Consider the following 24,450-nt stretch of genomic DNA (forward strand, 5'->3'; position numbering starts at 1 on the left):
CATGCTCCATCACAGTAAACTTAGAAGAGAAAGCTGTTTTTAGAAGTCTTTAGGGAACCAACAGATGTCCATAGAGGGTGTCCCACCTAGTCAGGATTAGTCTTTTGTCCAAGTGTTTCACTTAGTTTTGTGCTGCCTTTGTACTCCCTGATGATGTCTCTGCAACTGAGATAAAATATTGGAAGAATTAAATACCATTTTTAATCCTATCCTAGTGCTGATTCACTCTATTAAACTTTTAACATGAGGTACTTATATAGAATGAGATATCTGAAACTTGGAGGTAAGTTTCATTCTAGGTCACCGATAGGTGTCCATAGAGGATGCTCCATCTAGTTTTGTGCTGTGTTTGTGTGTTATTTCAATTAAAACTATATTTAATTAAATACTATTTTTAATCCATTCCTAGTATTTTCAAGATCCCAGTTTACATCCTAGGCTGCCGACGTGTCGACCGGGAAGCCCCCACCTAGTTAAGATTCTAGTCTTTCATTCATGTGTTTCACTTAATTTTGTGCTGCCTTTGTGGGTGTGTTTCAAGTTGCACTTTGTACTCCCTGATGATGTCTCTAACTGAGATGAAATATTAGAAGAATTAAATACTATTTTAAATCTTTTCCTAGTGCTTTCAACCCCATTAGCCTTTTAACATGAGCTTCTCCCAGCACTTAAGCCTTAACACATGCCCACAAGCACCATCTAAAAGAGTAAACAAAAAAGATGCTTATATTATTGGGTTCAAGACTGTATAATGAAAGAACGGTTTATTTAAAAATCACCTATTTCACTTCTGTGATACAAGTGATTTTTATCTGTTTTATAGTGTTTCTAGAATAAATAGCTTTTTTTATAGTATATTGCTGCTGATTTTCATGTTTGTATTTGATATATTTCCTGATATTTTGTTGAAATATTGCAACATTAATGCAGCACCATAAAAATGGCACCAAAAATACACAAGAAAACAGAGCAGTAAAAAAGAGGAATGCTAGTCGGAATAGTGAAGTTGAGAACAAAGGGACTTGCCTCAATGAATAGAAGCATGCCAACACCAAAACTAATGAAGATATCGAAAATGAATTACCTTCTGAAATTGCATGACTAACACAAATTATTGTATGTGGTACATTTTTGATATTTTGTTGAAATACTGCAATATTAAAATAGTAACACAACATGGTGCCAAAAATGTGCAAGGACAACAGAGGAACAACAAAGAGGCTTGCCCCAGTGAACAAAAACACTGCTAATCACTTTTCCCTCCTCTTAAACTGCTGAAGGTTTCAGATTAATTTTAATAGTAGACTGCACATATTTATTATGAAGATTTCAAGTGATATTAATTCTGCACTTTCATTTTTATAAGTTCATACTCTCCTAGTTATTTCTTATGTCACTCATTACTGTTTGCATTTGTACTTTTTCATGTTGTTGTTTTGTGTTCTTTATGTTTGATTCCTGCCAATCCACTTTTTCTGTTTTCTATGTATGGTTTCCTGCAATTTCCTTTGTTTTAATTCCATTGGCTTCCTTTGATTCTCTTGCCTGTAATTTCAATATGGAGGTGCTCAGCATATTGAAAAATATGAACATAATACAGCAGTTGGACTGGACGGCATTTCAGTTCTGGTCGGCCTAGTGGTTAGCGTGTCTACTCTCCAGTCAAAAGGCTGTGGGTTCGAATCCTGGCATGGGCATGGATGTATGTTTTGTCTTGTGGAAATACTAGTATTAGTAGTGGGTGGTAGATGGCATTAGAGTGGTGGAGACAGAGACCTGTAGAATAGGTGCCCTCCCTCGATGCGTCTTTGGACTCCCTGGAGGTGTCATGTAATAATAATAATATACTACGAGAATGTACCAAGAAAATTGGTAGTGCTTTTTTTTTTTCTTCAAATTCCTTTTCCCTTCCTTGTTTAATGCAATTCGACTTGTTCTTATCTGCAATTTCTTGTTCTGTTTCCCATTCAATATGCCTTTCTTGGAATGCTATTAATGGGGGGGGGGGTCAATCTTTTTGATTGATCTAAGTTCATTAGTTTATTACAGCCAACCTTGCATTAAAACTACTTTTCTGATCCCTTGTTGTTGTCAGATGTCATCTCCTTCCAGGAGGTTGACTACCATGAGCTTTCATCATCGACAGTTTTGTGCTTCTGTTTTTTTTTTTTTAAATCCGTTTTTTTGTCTTCCTCTTCTTCTTTTTCCTTGTATCATTCCTTCTAGAAATGTTTTTTGTAAGGATTCATGCCTTAGTATGTGACCAAGGTAGGTGGTTTTCAACAATTTTTTGAGTTTGCCAAATCATCACTAATATTTCTAAATTAGTTTTTTTGGCAGTCCATGGGACTCTAAGAATTCTTCTGAGGATCCCCATCTCAAAAGGATTTTAGTTTATTTTCACAATATTTTGATATTGTCCAGGTTTCTGCTCCATATAACAGTGTTGACCATACGTTGCATTTAGACAGCCTTGTTTTTTTTTTACTTTTTTTTTTTTTTTCTCTATAGTGAGTATGTACTGCATTAGAGAAGAACTTGGTATCCTTAAATCTTCAAGAATGTGTAAAGCAAAATGAATCCAGATGATATGGGTCACCTAGAGAAAATGGGAGAAATATTAGCAAAATAGACAAACTTAGTGGAAGACCAAGATATTATTTTGATGCAGTTAGGAGTGCTTTATAAGAGTGAGGTGAAAGAGCTAATCACATCAAATATTCGATAAACAATAGACCAATCTGGAAGAAAACGATAATAATGACATGTATTTTAATTATTTAAGTAAATTTCTTGACGTGAAAACAAATGCTCTGCCACTACATTCACACACCTCTTGCTTTTTAGGAATACTATGCAAAATGCACAAGCACCCATAAATTCCATAACAGTTATTATGCCCATTCATCTATATGCAAGTTATCCCAGGACCCTGGCAAGTTGAATTTTATTCACATTTTGGAACTTGCAAATCCTTATAGAAATCTCTTAAAGCCATGCCAATTTTTATTTTCATCTGAGTTGTCCATTAGAACACAGTGTTCCTGCAAATGGGACAAGTGTCAAAATTAATTTCAATAAATAATGTAATTTAATAAAAATTCAAATACTTTTAACTATATATTAATGAAATATCCATAAGGTACAGCGTAGCCTTCTGGCAATGTTTCTGGTTCCATAATGCTAGACTACCAGAAGAAAGACTTATAAGTTTGATTCTAGTCACTAAACAGAGAAACTTTTCCTAGGCATTTTTTGAGTTTGCCAAATCCTTGGTACAAATAAGTTTTTCTTTTCCTCCTAGAAACTAAAGTGTTTAATTCCACATCTCAACCACAGAGTTCACGCTGTCCAGACAATAAAAATATCAGTGCTTAAAATCACTGACAGTCATGAACTCAACTACTGGCGATCACCAATTTCCAAAATTTAGTCAGAGCTAAAAGAGTTTTGCCTACTCCCTTTAGGAAATAAAAGGCATTAGAGGTAATATTCCAGTTGCAGAACAGAATGCAAAAAGATGGGTCCACAAGTAGCAGATAGTGGATCACCCCAGATATGGAGGGCAACTGCAAGATAAGCAGAGTAACCTGACGAATAAAGCAGTCCTGGACCAACAGCAGCATTGCAATCAGGGATGGAGGAGCAGCCTTTGACAAGGCCTCTCAAACTAAAAGAACCCTAAGAACAACAATGTGATATGGAATACTATGCTACCATTAAATAAGTATGCCCTGAGGATACTTAAGATAATTTTAGGTACTTAAGATACTTAAGTACCTAAATTTAAACTGCAGCAACTACCCACCAGGTAAGGTACGGCTGCACAGGCATCTGCTCCATGTAAGGAATGGCCTCCATTTCAAGGACTGATGATAGCTTACATTAGCTCCCAGCTAGGAAGTAGCAACTTCTAATACCCCAAATTTGTGGTCCAAATGGCAACTATGATATCCTGGATACTACAAGAAACAAGCATACAATATCAAAGTAGACATACTGACTCAAACATTGCCCAAGTCAACAAGGTTCACATCCATAGATTGAGCAGAGGGCTACATTCAAAAAGCCCAGTCTCCAAATCATTTTCAATCACCTTAAAAATCCATGAACACAAACAAGAACATCAGAAATTGCCAGAATATCCTCCAATTGAATATCAAGAGATTTGGTAGATCAAAATCAGAGGTATTAAATAATATTCTTACCAGGCCCAAAGTAAACATTGGTGTTTACTTGGTGATGTATGCAAAGGCAAATTTTGAAAGAATCTCCAAATCTCTGGACCATTCAACAAAGTGACTTTTTTGTTGGTATCCAGCTGGATAACTTCTCAATCTACAATGTATATAAGCCTCCTCTACCTGATTGGCCTAGTCCTGTACTTCCTCAGCCAGTTCATCCTGGCATCATCCTTGATGATTTCAACTCACATAGTACACTATGGGGATACAATGATGAGAACTCAGGCTGATTGTTAGCAAACAACCTTCACCTCTTCTAAAACAGCAAGCAACCCAGAACCTCTAAATCTGGACAATGTAGTTCAGAGACAACACCCCAGAACTGTGTTTTACCACCACTGATATGGAAGGAAACCCCTCTCACCTCAATCTACCAAGTACTGCCTTTTTTCTCCCATGGCCAGTACAGATCCTGCCTAATTAGTGTAGGACTTATAATCCCCAGAATAAACAGCTTCCCAATACCGCAATGGAATCTCAGGAAAGCAAACAGGCCAAAATTTACTGAATTCATTGAAAACATCAACATGATTCTATCATTTCAATTTCACAGTAACCTGAAATGGTAGAATCATTAACAACAAAACAATCCAGGCACTGCTTCTGCCCTCTTAAGGTCCTTGAATGATGGTAAAAAGAGCTTGCTGGCATGAAGAAATGAACAACCTCAACTTTACCAGATCAAGTCACAAGGCTTGGTCACTGCTCCATCAATTGGGAGGTACCAACTCCAAACAGGACTAAGGGAAAAGTAAACTAACAGTATTGCAAAAAATCTATCACAAAAGGCTAAACCCAAAATTTCCATGGACACCAAAAAAGAGATCCATCTTTATAAAAAAAAAAGTTTTCTTATCATACAGCAAACTCCAAACCAGTAACTATAGATGAAATTGATGCAGCACTAACTAAAACAGATAAAGCTCCTGGCATTGATGGCATCATTCCACTTTCTTACTCACCTTGGCCCAAGAGCAAAATCCCAGCTATCTAATTTCTTCTCCATAATAATAAATGAATGGCCCCCAAAACTTTGGCATGAATAAGATAATAGCCCTGCCAAAACCTAATAAGTCAACTGATGACCCTAATAATTAATGCCTTACAGCATTACTCTGCACTCCTTACAAACTTTTTGAAAGGATTATCCTCTCTAGAATTCCTCCAGTGAACCCTGTGAACAGGCTGGGTTTAAGTCTGGCAAAAGCTGTTGCAATTAGGTCCTGGTAATTTAAAAAAATTTTTTTTGCAATGATTATTTTAGCTGCTTTATACAGTGAACCTTTCTTCCATACGGTATCATAAGCTGATGTTAGGTCTATGGAGGCAATACCTGTTTTTAAACTCTTTTAGTATCTAGCTTCTATGTGGGTTGTGAACCCATGTAGAAGCTAGATACTAAAAAAAAAAAAAATACTAGAGCTAATGCTCTCCAATAAGAAAATAAAGTTCATCTGAATTCACAAAAAGGTAGAACATTTATCTTACAGATTAGATTGCCACAAGGATCTGTCCTCATCCCAGCTATATTCAATCTGTACACAAGCGATGCCTCTCCAACTTCTAGTCGAAAGTTTATCTATGCTGATCACATAGCTATTGCCACCCTTCGAAGGCCTTGAGGAAACACTGAGCAAAGATCTGATTTCACTAAAATTACTTTGAACACTGGGGACTATCTCTTAATCTCTGCTTTTCACCTAAATAACCATGAGGATCATAGAAAACTAAACTTCTGCAACAGGACTAAAATCCATGAAAGTAATCCTTGTTACATTGGTGTCACACTTGATCATAGTCTAACTTATGGAAAACATTTGGATAAAACTAAGTTAAAGATATCTGCCAAGAACAATATCATAAACAAACTGAAAGGCACAACTTGGGGTTGTAATGTCTTGACTCTTAGAATAGCAGCCCTGAATCTTCCCTGTTGCAGAGTATTGTTCACCAGTTTGGAGTCGAAGTCACCACACAACTCTCATAGAAAAAAAAAGCTTAACATAACAATGAGAGCTGTCTCTGGTACATTACGATCTACTCCTCTCTTATGGTTACCTGTTCTTTCCCACATCACTCTTTCATGCTTCAGAAGAGAAGAAGCTATTATCAAAGAAATAAAGAAAATCAGAGATAATCTCTTCACCTTCAGCACACTGCTTTGCCTCCAGATCTATCATGTGGCTTATGGAATTACTGGATGAAGGTTCCCCAGGCCTGGTGGAGAAGTGATAATTTATATAATGATGTATAATATATAAAATAGAGAATAATAATTTATATAATAATTTTTTCTTTCACTATATTAGCTGTAACAAGAAAATTAGGGAAAATAATATTATATCTATAGTATAAGAACCAAAATAACAACTATGTTTGACTGTTGCGATAATGAATGACATCATGATTGTATGCTTACCACTTTCCTGTTGATAGAAAACAATGTATTTAAGTGCACTGTAAATCTTTTATAAAAATTGCATTAAAAAAAGAACTTGCTTTTTCTTTTTTTAATAACTGATCTGTCATCTTTTGATGGGTTCAAAGTAGATATATAAAGAATGTCTGAGCAGTTAGCCTAGTGGCTATGCGCTTCGCAACCATATGCCTGGGGAAGGAGTGTCCTAGGTTCGATTCCTGTTGACTACATGAGGAGCTTTCTCAGCCATAGCCAAGGTAGCCCAGTCTTGGGCGTGGACAGCAGGGATTTTCCCCCAAGTTTATCTGGGGTTGCTCATCCCACAAGCAGGCAAACTGGCCCCATGAACACACAGGCTAGTCAAAAATACATCTCCCTCACCCCCAGCAGCAGGCTTGGCGACAAGCCGGTTGGGGTTGTACTAACAAAAGTCACATCAATGTAACAAGCGGATCCTGCGCTGGAAGTGGGAGAAATGAGCAAAGGAAGAAGAAAGTAGATATATAAAGAACATGTTATGACATTAAAACATAAAACGATAACCATCACTTCTCTCAATAACTATCAAAATAAATAAATTACAAAACCATATATGCTAGATGTGATTAATAGTGATCCCCATTACTTCTTGTGAGTGATGTCTACAGAAAATTTAACTTACTGAATATCTACACCATTTGTTATATGGTTTTTGAGATAAATACTAAATCATTACATATAAAATGAATACTGTTATTAAATTATCAAAATTACCTCACGTTCCAAATTTTGAGAATAATATTCTCTATTAACCTCAGATCTAGGAATTTCATCTTTAAGATTGAGAGCATAGTCACGAACTTGAACAGGTAAGCCTGTTGAAAGAAAGAAAATTAATTTCCTTAAATTAATATCATTGTTTTTTTAATTCAAGATCATATAAAAAAAAATTCAGACTGATTTTTACTTGCATACAAATTAATTCTTATTCACAACAATATACTTTTAAAATATTCTTATATGCACTCAGACATTTTTTTGAATGATCTCAAAACAATACTTGGACCTCTTGAATACTCTGTGACTTTTTTTTTTAAATGTTAATTCCATCCACAAAAGACTGGAACACTACAGTATACTTTGGCATTGTAGATAGGCTAAAGGTCCGATAATCTAGAAATCCTGCTTTAGCAGAGACCAAGAACAGAAAGCCAATTCACGCCTAGAAGGGTGGTGGTCTAACACCAAGTGATGAAAATCATCTTCCACACAAAACCAATAAGCACTGATGCTACAGTGCCTAAAACTCAGCTTGATTGGACAGCAGAAACTTTATTCAGTGCACTGCAACCAAGTTGGTGATAAAGGAATGGAATTCACTGTAACTGTGAATAATCATTTCTAATTATAATATGCACCATCCATTCATGATAGAATCATAAAAAGTAACATGGGCAGGTAGGATGATAATGTAATGACTGTGTGTAAAATATTTCATCATACTTTTATCACAATTGCAATTGACCCTTCTTGATAAAACAATGTCGTTTGAAAATTCCATCCACCAGTATAAATGTGCACCATCACATACAGTCATCCAAACCAGACCTACTATTCCTAATGGAATCTCAATGACTGCCACCCACCTGAATTGTCTAAACTAAGCTTTATGCAATTCTTTCCTTCCTTCAAAAGGGCAGCATCTGTGCATCTTCGTTTAATTTCCAGTAGAAATGTTTTAAAACATTTCTACAAGTTTATTAAAATAAACAATATAACTCAACAAGTTTTATAAATTGTTGGACTTACATCATCAAAACTTGTATAAAAGACTAGAAAAAATTAATTATACACAGCAGATGTTATAAGAACTTCAAAACTAGTAAAATAGTTTTGTACCCAAGTGATCAGGAAAAAACTATTGTATTAATTACTATGTACGCACTGGAACAATACTAGTTGTTGCTGTCACATTCAGTGATATGATGCTATCATATCCCAGGTCTGCAGTTGTTAGATTTTTCATGAAAGCAGACCAACATCTGGAACGTTTGGTGTAAGATTAAACCTTGGTTTTTATTAGACTGTGTGTGTAGATATGAACCGAACCATTTCTGAGACTGCTTTAAACTTTCTTGTAACGCAATTATGATCAACATATGGCATTTCTGTTTCGTGTACTTGCTGGCCTGTGTTTGTCGTGTAGATAACTAATCCTGATTTGTGTTATCTTCTTTTCTCAACATCTTATGTGTTCAGACGTGTATCTCTTCAGACTGTCCCATCTGGTCCATGTAAGAAATGCCAGACCATTCCACGAGGCCTACATAACACATGCCAGATGGAATGGTATCTCTCCACTTGAGCTAAAGATTTGTGTGTTACAGAAGTAACACCTATTCATCTGATACTGCATTTTGAAATGTTGCCTACTTGACTAGCATCTATTCTGCAAGAATGTAAACAAGCCTATAATCAGTTCATTCAAAAAGAGGAGGATGGGGTGGTAAACAGATCAACAAACTACCTTACAATCACTTTTACTTCAGTCTCAAACATCATGAAAACCGTCATTGCAAGCCAGTTACTTCACCAATAGAGGCCCACCAACTAATCACCAACAATATGGATTTCACTGCTGTCATTGTTCATAGTCAATCTTCTATATATAATCACTCACCTTTAGGCACAACTATGAAAAAACTTTTACATGGTTGCTTAAGGTGGATAGGATCTGAGGCCTCTTCTGATGGCTTATGTCCAAAGGTTGACTGATCAGGCCCACTGATTTGACTGGATGTAGCATAGATATCCCCCTTAGCAAATACCAGATTATCGACTGATTTCTGCCTTTTGCTAAGTGGGTTACTGATTTCCTTTGTCAGATGGCTTCTGTCTTTTTCAATGTTTAAAAAACACATCAACAGATTCCTTCTTTTTCCTTAATGTCCTGCTCGCACAATGGCAACCTTTCACATTCAAGTTTTATTAAAATAAATTCTTTTCTGATATCACATTAGAAAATAATTTATTTCTGAACCCTTGAGGTATTCCACTGGTTTTCAGCCACTGTTCTTGGCAACATTAAATCCTATCCATGGACTGTTGATGACAGTACATTCCAATCTCCATATTCATCTTCATTTTACAAACCTTGTAGTGCACAATCATTTGAAGCTGATTCCATAACCATTTGCTACTCTCTTGTGAGAAATAAGGCACAATGATGTCATGTATTATAGAATGTGAAGGCCACTACTGGTCTGGGTGGCAGCTCCTCCCATAATGCATAACATTATACACATCCTAAAGAATGTGCGCTTTACATTCCAGAATACTAAAGCAACTGACGTGAAGTTATTAGCCTCTGTATACAAGTAGTGTAGTAATGAAGATACTTCACACGCAAACTGTTTGCTTACATTTGGATAAAGGATTAAAACAAGAACATAATTTCTTGGAAAGTTTAATTTATAACCAAGCAAAAACTTTTTACAAAATTCAGAAGTATTGTAATAAATCTGTTTTCTCTGTCACTATTATAAAAGATTGACATAGCAAGGACTGACTTGTACAAAGCCTGTGGTCCTCTCACATTAAAGGGGATTGGATGGATTTGTTATCCAGAGATACTGATTTAATTGGTTACTTCAGTGTCAGACCTATTTTTGTATAATGGAATTATCTTACCCTCCTTTCACTCATCATCTCCAATGCATGAGTACAACTCAAGTTAAACAATGAGTTCAATAGAGCTAATTTTTTATATGTTGCTTCAGCACCCATGCTGAAATTCCATCCAATCCTACCAATGCATTTAATGCAGGATTCATACCTCTAACTTATTCAGCTTGATTCTTTCATCCAGTTCTTCTTCTTTGGTATCCAGAAAGCTAATGGGTCTACCCAGAATGTTTATCTATTCAAGGTTTCACGAAAAATTTAAAGAGAATATTCTTCATGAGAAAACTGAAATATTGTAACGATGCACATATATGAAAAACAAAACAAGAAATATTGAAATAAAGAATATATTCTCTTTCTGAATTTTATATTTAATTAAATCTATTTAGTTTTTTTTTTTTTTTTAAATAATACTTTTATTCTGTAAAACTAGCTAAACAAAAAGTCATGGAAGGACTTTGGCAAGAACATAGAAAATAAATACCAAAAAGGTGGCAAGATATTTTGGAGGTTGTCGAAGAAGCTTAGAAATGGAGGAAAGAGTACTGTAAAAGGACTTAGAGATGATAAAGGTGACATGAAAACGGGAGAAAAAGATATCCATGAAGTATGGAGTAATTACATCGAAAAATTGCTAAATGAAACAAGCAGTGATGCTGCCTTTCCACATTTCAAAGGCTTGAAATGTGGAAAGGCAGCAGGAGTAGATGATATTCAACCAGAAATGCTGAAGTATGGTGGCATAAAAGTCTTACAGTGGCTGCACTGCACAGTTCAGAAAGCCTGGACAGAGGGATGAATTCCTGATGATTGGAGTAGAGCTCTTATAGTACCCATATATAAAAAGAGAAATAAAACTGAATGTGAGAATTACAGAGGTATTTTCCTACTGAGTGTTCCTGACAAGATCTATGCAAGTATACTTGAGAAACAGTTGAGAAGAATTGTGGAAGAAAAGCTTGGTGAAGAACAAGCTGGATTTAGGCCAAATAGAGGCAGTCAGGATCAGATCTTCATTTTATGACAAATATTCTCGTAGACAAACGAAAAATAGTTCAGAAAGTATGGGAATATAACAAAGATCTGTATTTAAGTTTTGTTGATCTGGAAAAGGCATATGACAAGGTGCCAAGACAGAAGCTATTCAATACGCTACAGTTATATGGTGTCAATGGGGCATTATATCAAGCAATACTTAGTCTTTATTTGAGTTGTAAGTCAGCAGTTAGAATTGAAGGAAGTACAGGAAGATGGTTTAATGTTAAATCTGGTGTGAGACAACGATGTACATTATCTATATGGATCACATTATGAAGGAAAGTGGTATTAAACATGATATCAGAATTGGAGATGTTAATGTCAGCTCTTTGCATTATGCGGACGATGTTATACTTCTAAATAACTCCGCTACAAGTGTTCAAGATTCCCCGACTAAATTGAATAACTGTTGTAATAGATATGGTATGAAGGTCAGCATTAAAAAGACAACGACAATGAAAATAGGTAGAATTGTTGAAAATGTCAAATGTGTTGTGAATGGGGAACCTGTGGAACAAGTAAAACATTTCAGCTACTTAGGCACGATTTTTAGTGAAGATGGTAAATTAAATATGGAAATAGACAACAGAATCAACAAAGCTGGTATGGTAGGAAGTCAATTGAATAAATTCATATGGAATAAGAGAGAAATTAGTCGGAACACTAAATTAGCTGTATACAAGACAGTGTTCAGACCAGTTTTAACTTATGGATCTGAGAGCTGGGTCAGAAGTAAAACACTTGACCAAAGACTAGAGCCCGCAGATATGAGAGTCCTGAGAAAGATTAGAGGCGTGAACAGATGGCATCAATGGCAATATCATGTTAAAAACGGGGATATTAGGAAAGAACTTGACATTGTCAGCATCCAGGAATGCGTTAGCAGAGCTAATCTCAGATTGTATGCTCACTTAAACAGAATGGGTGAGGAAAAATAAGCAAAACAAATGTTCTCTGCAGGGTTGGCAGGAAAACGACCCAGAGGAAGACCAAGATATAGGTGGATTGATATGGTACAAAGTGCCTTAGACGATAGAAATATAAGATCTGATAATGTTGGAGTCTTGACAAGTAACAGACTGATTTGGAGGAAAATTGTAGATAGGAAGTTAGTAATGATGTAAATTTTTCATCTAGTACTATCATATCCTGTACACCCCTTGAAGGTACATGTCAGAAATTTGATGATGAGTTTTATTCTGTATAAAGTGAAATTAATATTTTATATTTTACTAATCAGTGAGTTCTCTAATTCCTGTTTATTTCTTAAAATGTTAATCCTATTTCGTTTTTCTTATTTAACCACTACAGCCTCTTTAGATGGGATATCTAAAGAGCCTGTAGTGGTTGGCCAAGTGGTCAGTGTATCTGCTCTTAAACTGAAAGGCTGCAGGTTCGAATTCTGCCATGAGCATGAATGTTCGTGATTGTCTGTGAAAATACTAGTGGTGGTGGTGGGTGGTAGATACTGTTGGTGTAGATGATGGTAGTTGTGCTTCTTTGTAGTTGGTGGAGTGAGTGATGGAGAGTTGTAGAATAGGTGCCCTCCCTCGATGAGTCTTTGGACTCCTTGGAAATATTCTCATGTAATAATAATAATAATAATAATTTTTTTACAAAATTGTGATAAGGTAGTTAAGGGAGTAAGGAGACGAAAATTTAAGATTATTTTTGTAACCTTTCACTATATTTGGAGGACTTAAAGACACTCATCCAGATATGTTTTTTTTTTACTGAACTAACTTCAATTATAGGATACTCATGCATTTTGGAATTGACTCCACTTTTCCTACATATTAAAGAGATTTTGAAGGCTATTATTTTTTACAAGGCTGATTTAATACATGTGTGCGCCTGATTTCTGGGTCCCAGTTATGAAGACCTTTTTTCTTTTCCATTGTTTTTTCCTTCCTCAGGCTGAATCTTCTAAAATATTGCAGAGATGATTCCACTCTTCATTAATAGATTCATCTGCAGGTAGTTACTGTAATTTTTCATTTATTTTTTGCTGATATAGTTTTCTTTCATCAGAGTCAGATAATGAGCTGACTTTGAACCTAAGTTCTCGTCGTCTAATGGATACTGTACTTTATCCATCTTTTTTTGTGGGAGTTGGGGGACTGTATTGATGTCACACATAAATAATGATCTGTGTGACATCAATATGGGACCCAGAAATCAGTAAAATCAGAGATGAAAAAAGGAAGGCCTATAAAAAATAATTAAGAAACAAACAAAATAGATGAAATCGAATATAAGCACAAAAGAACAATAGCAAAAAGAGAAACACGTAAAAGGCAGAGTTCAATGGAACAATTTCATTACCTATTTAGAAAACAATATTGATAAACCTCGAACACTAAATTTATAAAACACATAAATAATAACCTTAGAGAATCAATCAAGATCAATACCATAACTTTGGAGGACTGGCTTAAATACAATAAAGAATTATGGACAACTGATGACAACCCACTCTCAGAACAGTTATCTTCAACAGTCTCCTTTACCCTTGAGGATTTAGAGTCAACACTTAAACAATGCAAGAACCATAGAAGTCCAGGAGAAGATGATATCAATATGGAACTTTTCAAATTCTCTGGGGACAACTTCAGATACAAACTACTAGAATTCATGAATAAGATCCAAAATGGCAAAAATACTTAAAGACTAAATTAACCAAATATTATGAAAATATTTTTGGAGAGGAACAAAATGGTTTCCATAAAGGCAGATTTTGCATTGACACCTTTTTCACACTCAAGCTCCTGATAGAAAAAAAGAAAAGAATTCAATTTAGAGGCTCATTCATTGATTATAAAAAGGCTTTTGATAAAATCAATTGTAATAAGCTATTGGAAATTTTAAGATGACAACATTACTAACCAGTTAAAGCAATTTTCAATATATATAACAGTAATCAAATTAAATATAGGTGCACAAAAATCTGAATCACAAAACAAAAATGCAAGTGTCTGACAAGGATGTAGCCTATCGCCACTGCGGTTTAATAGTCGTCGTCATCATCATCATCATGCGTATCAAGGATTTAGGCCTAGCATGGCCTGTTCCGGGCTTTAGAAGACATCGTTGAATCGTTTAAGAGGACATCCTGGTTTTTTTTTTCCCTAATGACTTGTACTTTAAGGCTTGTTTTGGTAATCTTTCTGTTTTCATTCGTTGAACGTGTTCCATCCATTTATGTTTATATTTTTTAATTTTTTTCTATTACTGGTTCTTGGTTTAATTCTTTCATAATTTCTTCATTTCTTTTGTGATCAAATAGGGTATACTTTGCAGTTTTTCTCATAAACTCCATTTCTGCTGTTGTTAAACTTTGTTTGTCTTTTTGTTTTATTGTCCAGATTTCGCTTCCATACATTAAGACTGGTAGGGCTAATGTATTGTATACTTTTAGTCTGGTTTGTTTTTGAACTAGGTTTGGTTTAAATATAGAGTTAATTACACCTGTTGTTTTTAAATATTTTGCAATTTTTATGTTTATATCTTTTTCATATGTAATCATACATCCTAGGTAGTTAAATGAATTCACCTGTTCTAAGATCTTGTTATCTATTACTATTTTAGTTCTTGCTGGATCTTGTCCTTTAAAGGCCATAGTTTTTGATTTTTCTGTTGATATTATCATACCATAATCTTTGGATATCTCATTTAGATCTAAAATAGCTTTCTGTAGGTTATCTTCAGAATTTGTAATTATTATTTGGTCGTTGGCAAAGAGGAGAGTGTTTAAGTTTACTGTAGGAGAAAGTTTAATTCCTTGATGTAAATTTTTATTCCATTTTATTATTATTTCATTTAAGTAGATATTAAAAAGAGTTGCTGAGAGGGGACATCCCTGTCGGATCCCTTGGTTTATCTCTCTCGTATATGATAGCTCGTGATTAATCTTATTTGTATTTGATTATTTTCATATACTTGTGATAGCTTTTAGGATATTATTTGGTATTTGTCTTCCTTTTAATATGTTAAATAATATGTTTCTTTTAACTTTATCAAATGCTTTTTTCAAAGTCAATAAATGCAATATATGTTTCTAAATTGTATTCTCTTCTTTTCTCTATTATTAATTTTAGGCAAAAGGCCAGGTCTATACATGATCGTCCTTTTCTAAATCCATTCTGTACTTCTAAAATAAAGTTTTCGGAATATTTCATTAGTTTGCTATGTAAGATTCTGCTATATATTTTGTAACAGGAATTTAGTATACTGATACCTCTATAGTTTTTAGGGTCATCTCTATTACCTTTTTTAAAGATAGGAATCACAATTGCTTTTTTCCATTCTTATCTTTAATATTCATATTAATAATATTATAAGATAGTGGAGGGAAACAACCAGTTTTCGCATTCACATAAATAATTACACCAAAGATCGATACAATTTTATTCAGCGATGATCAGGTTCTAACTGAAGATAACGAAGATTCACTACAGTAAGAAGTCTTTTCATTAAATGAAATAGCAAAAACATATAATATGGAAATCTCCACTTCCAAAACCAAAGTAATGGTATTTAAAGGTTGGGATCCAATTAGAAGCAAAATTTGCATCAACAATAATATTATAGAACAGGTTAATATATTCAAATATCTAGGCTACCACTTATCATACGAAAGAGACAAAGATGTGCAACATAAAATAACCAATTATATAGGAATAACAAAAACTATCAGATATTGAATTCCAATTTAATAAGTAAGAAAACAAGAATAAGAATCCATAACTCAATAGAAAGACCTATCCTAACATATGGTTCATAAGCCTGGACCATAACTCAAGCAGATAGAAAAAGACTGATAAGCTCTGAAATGAGATTCATGTGCAAAACAGATGGATCATAATTTAACTCTGTAAAACAATAATAGGCTTCAAAATCTCTTTACAATGTAGGAAAAAATGGAGTCAGTTCCAAAATACATGGATATCCTATAATTGAAAGCATTCCATCTTCTCAATTAGTTCAGTAAATATATACAAATATATATCACATCTGGAAATGTCTTAGGTATGAAAAAATAATGAAAGATTACAAAAACATACAATTTTAAATTTGACACCCTCACTCCTTAACTACCCAGTTTTTTAAATATTAATATCCCAAGTACAGATATTAATATTTAAAAAACTGGGTAGTATTTAAGAAAGAAAATAAAAATAACAATTTAAGAAATAAACAAAAATTAGGGAACTCACAGATCAGTAAAATACAAAATATTAATTTTACTTTAGATAGAATAAAAATATTATTTAAAAAAAGCTAAATAAAATATAATTCAATAAATAATATAATACACAAAGAAAATATCTTGGGGGTGCTTAAGGGTCAAAGCTGTATAACTGAGAGGAGACCTCCACATAGCCTTTAAAGGAATGTGGAGAACCGACCATGGCTTCTGACCTAATGTCCAATCCTCACCTTCTCCTGGTGCACCCTGTTGAGTATCTACCTGGATGCAGAACGAAGGGGGATGGGCTGGCAATTTGGGATTTAGCCGACCAAATTGTATTCTTATTGGTTAAACAAAAATACAAAATTATGGTACAACATGACAAAATTTCATTACGGCTGGGGTAGCCCAGTTAAACAAGGCCCCCCCATTGTTTTTGCCAGGGAACCAGGGCAAACACTGAAAGTCAGCTACTGGAATAAATCTGAAAGCACACCCCAAATCAACATCACCAGAGTTAAAGATTGGTACTATCAACAGAAGAAGCCTGAATGGCAAAGAAATGGAGCTAGCTGAGAAATTAGATAAGTACAAGATCAACATAATAGGGGTCACAAACAAAAAAGACAAAAACTGGTGAGATCTTTTTGAGCAATAAATACAAAATGCTATATTCAGGCAATAACAATCAAGGAAAAGAAGAGTAGCCATAGTATTCAACACTAACATGAGACTAATCTTCTTGAATTCAGAATGGGGAACTGGACAATGAGACTTATTTATACCTACGGTCGCACAGAAGGTTCTACTAAGGTAGAAGTGGAGAAATTTTTTCAGGCTTTCGAGAAAGCAACCGACACAATGAAAAAGGAAAAGTTGGTCCTTGTTGGGGATCTAAATAGCAGAGTAGGAAATGATTGTGAGACATACAAAAATATTTTGGGAAAATTTGGAGAAAAGAGCAAAGCTAATAATAATGACAAATACTTGTTGGATTTCTTCTCAGGACATGGACTAGTTATTACTAACACCATGTTCCAACATAAAAATGTGCACAAATTCACATGGAGAGAAGAGGCAAGGAATAAGAAAAGTCTCATTGACTATGTTATTGTTGATAGTGATGTTTTCTCTCTGGTGCAGGACACCAGCGTTTACAGAGGATTTAAAATTGGAAGTGATCACTATTTAGTCTTGAGCAGAATAAAACTGAATTTCACATTGAAAAGAATAACATGTAAGAAAGTTTTAAAGCAAATAAAAGTTGAGCAGCTCTCAGATGTGAACTGCAGACTAAAATACACAAAGATTATTGAAGAAAAAATGAAAGATTTGAAAGATTTTGAGAACAGGAACCAAAACTTGGAGATTCAGTGGCAAGCCTTGAAGAAAACCCTGATTAATTCAGCCAGAGGGGCATGTGGTGAGGTTGTCTGCAAGGATAGAAAACTCAGAACTCCATGGAGGACACAGGAAGTTAAAGAGGCAGTGAAGGAAAAGAAGAATGCATATCAAAAGTTCCTGGCAAATAAGTCAGTTTGTGCTCTTAGAGAATACAGAGACAAATGTAAGAAAGCTAAACACTGTGTAAAACTGGCTAAACAAAAGTCATGGGAAGACTTTGGCAGGAACATAGAAAATAAATATCAAGAAGGTGGTAAGATATTCTGGAGGTTGTTGAAGAAGCTTAGAAATGGAGGAAAGAGTGCTGTAAAAAGAGTTAGATAAATGTGACATGAAAACGGGAGAAAAAGATATCCTTGAAGTTTGGAGTGAGTAATTACTTCGAAAAATTGCTAAATGAAAGAAGCAGTGATAGCACAGTGGTAAAAAACACTCAACAGGCATGCAGTCAGGAATACATATCCATACTTGAAGTAGAAAAAGCCACCAAAGGTTTGAAATGTGGAAAGGCAGCAGGAATAGATGATATTCGACCAGAAATGCTGAACTATGGTGGTATAAAAGTCTTACAGTGGCTGCACTGCATAGTTCAGAAGTCCTGGACAGAGGGACAAATTCCCGATGATTGGAGTAGAGCTCTCATAGTACCCATATATAAAAAGGGAAATAAAACTGAATGTGAGAATTACAGGGGTATTTCCCTACTGAGTGTGCCTGGTAAGATTTATGCAAGCATACTTGAGAAACGGTTGAGAAGAATTGTGGAAGAAAAGCTTGGTGAAGAACAAGCTGGATTCAGCCCAAATAAAGGCTGTCAGGAATAGATCTTCACTTTATGACAAATAGTTGAAGAATCATGGGAATATAACAAAGATTTGTATTTAAGTTTTGTTGATCTAGAAAAGGCATATTACAAGGTGCCAAGGGAGAAGCTATTCAATACACTACAGTTATATGATGTCAGTGGAGCATTATATCAAGCAATACTTAGTCTTTATTCGAGTTGTAAGTCAGCAGTTAATCTGGTGTTAGACAAGGATGTACATTATCCCCTCTGTTATTCATTACCTATATGGATCATATTATGAAGGAAAGTGGTATTAAACCTGATATCAAAATTGGAGATGTCAATGTCTGCTCTTTGCTTTATGCAGATGATGTTATACTTCTAAATAAATCTGCTATATCTGCAAGATTCTCTGACTAAATTGAATAACTGTTTGTAATAGATATGGTATGAAGGTCAGCAATAAAAAGACAAAGACAATGAAAATAGGCAGAATCGTTGAAAATGTCAACTGTTGTCAATGGAGAACCTGTGTAACAAGTAAAACATTTCAGCTACTTAGGCACGATTTTTTGTGAAGATGGTAAATTAAATAGGGAAATAGGCAACAGAATCAATAAAGCTGGTATGGTAGGAAGTCAATTGAATAAATTCATATGGAATAAGAGAGAAATTAGTTGGAACACTAAATTAGCTGTATACAAGACAGTGTTCAAACCAGTTTTTATCTTATGGATCTGAGAGCTGGGCCAAAAGTAAAACACTTGACCAAAGACTAGAGACCACAGATATGAGAGTCCTGAGAAAGATTAGAATCATGAACAGATGGCATCAATGACAATATCATATTAAAAATGAGGATATTAGGAAAGAACTTGACATTGTCAGCATCCAGGAATGCATCAGCAGAGCTAACCTCAGGTGGTATGGTCACTTAAACAGAACGGGTAAGGAAAGATTAGCCAAAGAAGTGTTCCCTGCCGGGTTGGCAGGAAAACGACCCAGCGGAAGACCAAGATATAGGTGGATTGATACAGTACAAAGTGCCTTAGACGATAGAAATATAAGATCTGATAATGTTGGAGTTTTGAAAAGTAACAAGCTGATTTGGAGGAAAATTGTAGATAGGAAGTTAGTAATGATGTAAATTTTTCATGTAGTACTATCATATCCTGTTCACCCCTTGAGGGTACATGGCAGGAATTTGATGTTGATGAGAAAATATCTTTTCCAAAATATTTCTTGTTTTGCATTTGTTTATCATGTGTGTATCATTACAATATTATTTCAATTTTCTCACAAATTTTCCCCTGCAAAGAACTGAGCACAAATTCAAGTGATCATTCATTTCTTTTTAGTGCATGCAACACTTCCCAACCTATATAACCTTTGTGAATCTATATTCACAAAGGTTATTCTGTTGTGGTCATTATACTGCCTTTCACTTGCCATATGGCAAAAAAAAAAAAACAACTTTATTTCTCCTTGGAATACTTGGCTAACCTTCTCTTCATCAACTTTTTTTTTTAATATATTACCCATCCATTTAACTCTCACATGATTAATTTTCTAACTCTGGAAATGCAATCAGATATAGCTGTTTTTCAGATTCTTGATTACTTCATTTGCTACTATTTTCTAAATATATTCTCAGATGCTATTAAGAGAATCAATATTCATGCACTATAAGTCCCTTGCTTAAATTATTTACCTCTCAGTAACTATAAATTCTAGTTTTCTCATCTTGCATGTTTACTCCTCCTAATTTATATCCATACTGTCGAACTGCACTATAATGATATCTCCCTCCTTGTGTCCATGAAGTTTATTATCTATGCAGTTCATAATCCTCTTTAGATGATGTGGCAACACATAAATTTATTTAATTTAGGTGCTGCTATAAATGAATACCAACCAGAAATAGAAGACAAGGACACCCAAAAACAAAATGGAAGATGAAATAGGAAAACTGGCTGGAAAGAGATGGATGGTAAAAGCAGAAGACTGAAAAAATTGGAAGATCATGGGGAAGGCCTTTTTTCAGCATGGATTGGAAATGGCTGAGAAAGAAGCAGCAGTAGCACCTAAGCATTCTTTCTTTTTAAGGAGAGTGCTGAAGCCTTACTTCACTGCTCAAACTTGAATCGGAATGACTGCCTATCTTTATCAAAAATATGAGAAAAGCTTTTTTTTTTTTTTTTTTTTTTTTTTTTTTTTTTTAACTTTTAAACCACAAATGGAAGCATAAGGTCTCAAGAAACTAATGACATACTGTATCTATCAGGTGATCTGTAGAGTATGATACTATGAATTAATATTTTATTATTATTATTTATTCTTTTTTTTTTTTATCAGTTATGATTGACCTTTTCCTCAGTTACAACAAAGTACTGGAAATATAACATCATGTGGCTCATTCTATTTCAAATAAATCCATTTGTTCACATTCTACCTCGTAATCAACTGTCACTGCCACCAAAAATGAGTCTGCAAGTTTCAGACCAAAATATATGGCCTTCTAATTAAATAAATATTACCTTTAGTTTGTGTTTTCATGTAAATAATTCATATAGCACCTGAGTATGTATTCTGAGCCCAGCTATCTCGTGGTATGGTCTGTTTCCCCTAAAGGGGCTCTGGCAACAGTGAGTATTCCCAATGCAAAGGAATATCTTTCTAGTTGGAGTAAAACCTCCTAGGTGGCATATGACTTTCATTGCGTGATGAAAAATCACCGACTTGCTTATTGGGGGCATGAATGTTTGGTTCCTAGAGAGATGGTTCTGGTTTCTCTCCTCCAATCTTCTACATGCAGTGAGTGATATTCATCGACAGCATGACAAACATACTGTAGATCCACTACCCCCCCCCTCCCATCATCATCAAGCATACAGCAGTGACAGTTCCGAAGGCTGGCCATCAGTTAATGTATGGGACAGAACCAGATGGAACATGATTTTAGGAGACTTCAACTGATGCATAAGCTTGCTGCCATCTATAATGCCTGGTTGGGCCTGGAGGAAGGCTGCGTAATGGTATGGGGGGATATGCTGAGGCACATTATGGTTTGGAGACTGGATGCTCTCTATATGGGCGACATGTTCAAGAGTATTTTTTTCCCACTGCATGTTTCCCTTCTCTTTTTCTCTCGCATTTTCAAAAATTAAATATGAAAGTAAGCTTGAATAATTACAGTCTCTGCAGTTATACTAAAATATCAAACTAAACCTCCCTCCAAAAAAAAAAAATATATATATATATATATCTTCTTTTCAGTCAGTTTCTGTCCATTGCTGGACAAAGGCCTCCTCCAGTTCTTTCCACCTCTCTCTGTTCTTGGCAATGGTTGAACAATTTTTCCCAACAAAATTTGACAGTTCAACTCCATCTTCTTTTAGGACATCCTCGGCCTCGTTTCCCTTCTTTTGGAATCCAGTTCGTTAGTATGGTGGTCCATCACTCATCTTCTCTTCTGGATAGATGTCCAGGCCATTTCCATTTTAGTTGCTTATGATGTCAGTGATGTGAGTCTGGCTTCTTATCCGGGTGTTTTGCTTCTTATCTTTTAATATGATGCCTAGCATCAACCTCTCCATTTTTCTTTGAGTTGTTGTTAGTTTATTTGCCAGTGCTTTTGTTTCACAACCATATGTGATGACTGGAAGTATATATACACACTGGTTAAATGTTTTCCTTTTTAAACAGAGTGGGATATCACTGTTTTGAAAAATGCTTTTCAATTTTCTGAATGCACCCCAGGCAAGTTGAACTCTCTTATTTATTTCCTTTTGGAGTCCACAGTTTAGATCAATGAGATGACCTAAGCATATATATGAAGAGACTCTTTCCAAGAAATTGTTTTCTATTATTATGTTTTTTGGTGTTACAAAATGATTAAACATGATTTTAGTTTTTTTTTTCTGTTTATTTTTGGTTCACTGACTTTTTTGCTTTCATGATAAAGGTCTTCTATCATTATATTAAGGTTTTCTGGAGTGTTTGCAAAAATTATGATATCATCTGCATATCTTAGGTGTGTTAAGTTTCTGTTATTAATTTTTATGCCAAGGTGTGTCCAGTTTATATTATTAAATATTTCTTGAAGGACTGCTGTAAAGATTTTGGGTGATAGAGAGTCTCCTTGTCAGACACCTTTTTTGATTGATATTTTATTGCTAATTGTGTGAAGTTGGATTGTTGTTGCTGTTGCAGTGTGGTATATTTCCTGGAGGAGGTCAATATATTCTCCAGGAACTCCCTAATTTTGGAGTGCTTTGATTATTGCATAATTAAAATTATTGCATAATAATAATAAAAAAAAAGCATTTGACAGAATCAAATGCTTTTTTTCATAATCAATAAAAGCTAAACAGAGAGGCAATTGGTTTTCTTCTGCTTTTTCTATTATTTGTTTTACTGCATGAATATGATCAATTGTGTTAAAGCCTTTATGGAATCCTGCTTGTTCTACTGGTTGATTTGAGTCTATAAGAGGGGTTAACCTGTTTGTTATTACTTTTGTGAGAATTTTGTACAGATTGGAGAGAATACTAATTGGTCTATAGTTCTTTACTACTTCTTTGTCCCCTTTTTTAAATAACAGTATCAGAATAGCATTTTCTAGTTTTCTGGTATCTTCCCCTCTTCTAGCATAGATTTAGTAAGTTTGTGACATGGTGAATTATATTGTTTGCTCCCCCATTTAATTAATTCTATGTGAATTTGGTCTTCACCAGGACATTTTCCATTTGTTTTAATGCTTGTTTTATTTCATCTGAAGTGAATGGGGGGGGGGTGAATTCTATATGCAACAGAGAAGAGTTATTTATATTAGATTTATCTATTGAAGGATCACTATAGAGTTCTTTATAAAATTCTTCTAGCCTGCTTAGGATTTGTTCTTGGTCCCTTATTGTAGTTCCATTCTTATATTTTATTGCAGTTAGTTGATTTTTGCCAACTGATAAATGTTTTCTTTTCTATCCACTTGTTACTTGTCTGAACTGGAGAGATGAGCTTACTTCCACCTTGCATGATAGAAACAAGCCCATATATAGCCAGTTCCCAAAACAGGTAATAAATATCTACCATATAGCTATCAACCTATTGCTTTCACCTCAGTTCTGTCCAAAGTAATGGGAAAGGCCTCTTCAACACTTGCAGAGCTTAACTAATTAGTGACCACGAGTATAGATTTTGCCAATATAGATTCACAGTAGATCTCCTGGCCTACATTGATGGAAAGGTTTGGAGAAACCTGTGCCATTGCACTTGACAAGACTTTTGATAGGGTCTAGTACTGAGGACTTTTCAACAAACTATTATTATATGGACTGACTTCCCATGCTAATGCAAGTGTCCTGCAGGGCTATCATTTCACCCACCCTCTTCCTGATTTATATAAATGACCTGCCCTCAGTGACTGCAAACCTCATTCATAGTTTTGCTTATGATAGCACTTATCATACTCATAATACAAGCTTTTAAGTGCTCAAACATCTCAAGCTTTTAAGTGCTCAAACATCTCAAGCTTCAAGATCTGTAGTAAATGGCCTGATGATCTCCACAGTGACTAGGGTGAAAACACAGATCTTCTCCACTTTTGATAATGCTCAGCTCAACAGTTATCAAATCTGTCTTCTCAAACCAACTCTTATTCCAAACATCTCATAATCCTCATAGTCTCACATAATCACATCACTTT

At 34.8% G+C, this 24,450-nt stretch overlaps 1 protein-coding gene across 1 annotated transcript in view; it reads right to left on the minus strand.

Moving 5' to 3' along the window:
• LOC150096299 (pre-mRNA-splicing factor RBM22) overlaps nt 1–24,450 on the minus strand; it is a 115,474-nt gene that overhangs the window by 32,534 nt on the left and 58,490 nt on the right. The window contains exon 4 of the mRNA XM_090408935.1: nt 7,417–7,517. Coding sequence (XP_090265061.1) covers nt 7,417–7,517 — 101 coding nt within the window. The remainder of the gene's footprint in view (nt 1–7,416; nt 7,518–24,450) is intronic.

Source organism: Typopeltis vanoorti, chromosome 19, assembly GCF_054136105.1.
Source record: "Typopeltis vanoorti isolate ZY-2024b chromosome 19, IOZ_Tvanoo_1.0, whole genome shotgun sequence".
In the NCBI taxonomy this organism is placed as follows: Eukaryota; Metazoa; Arthropoda; class Arachnida; order Uropygi; family Thelyphonidae; genus Typopeltis; species Typopeltis vanoorti.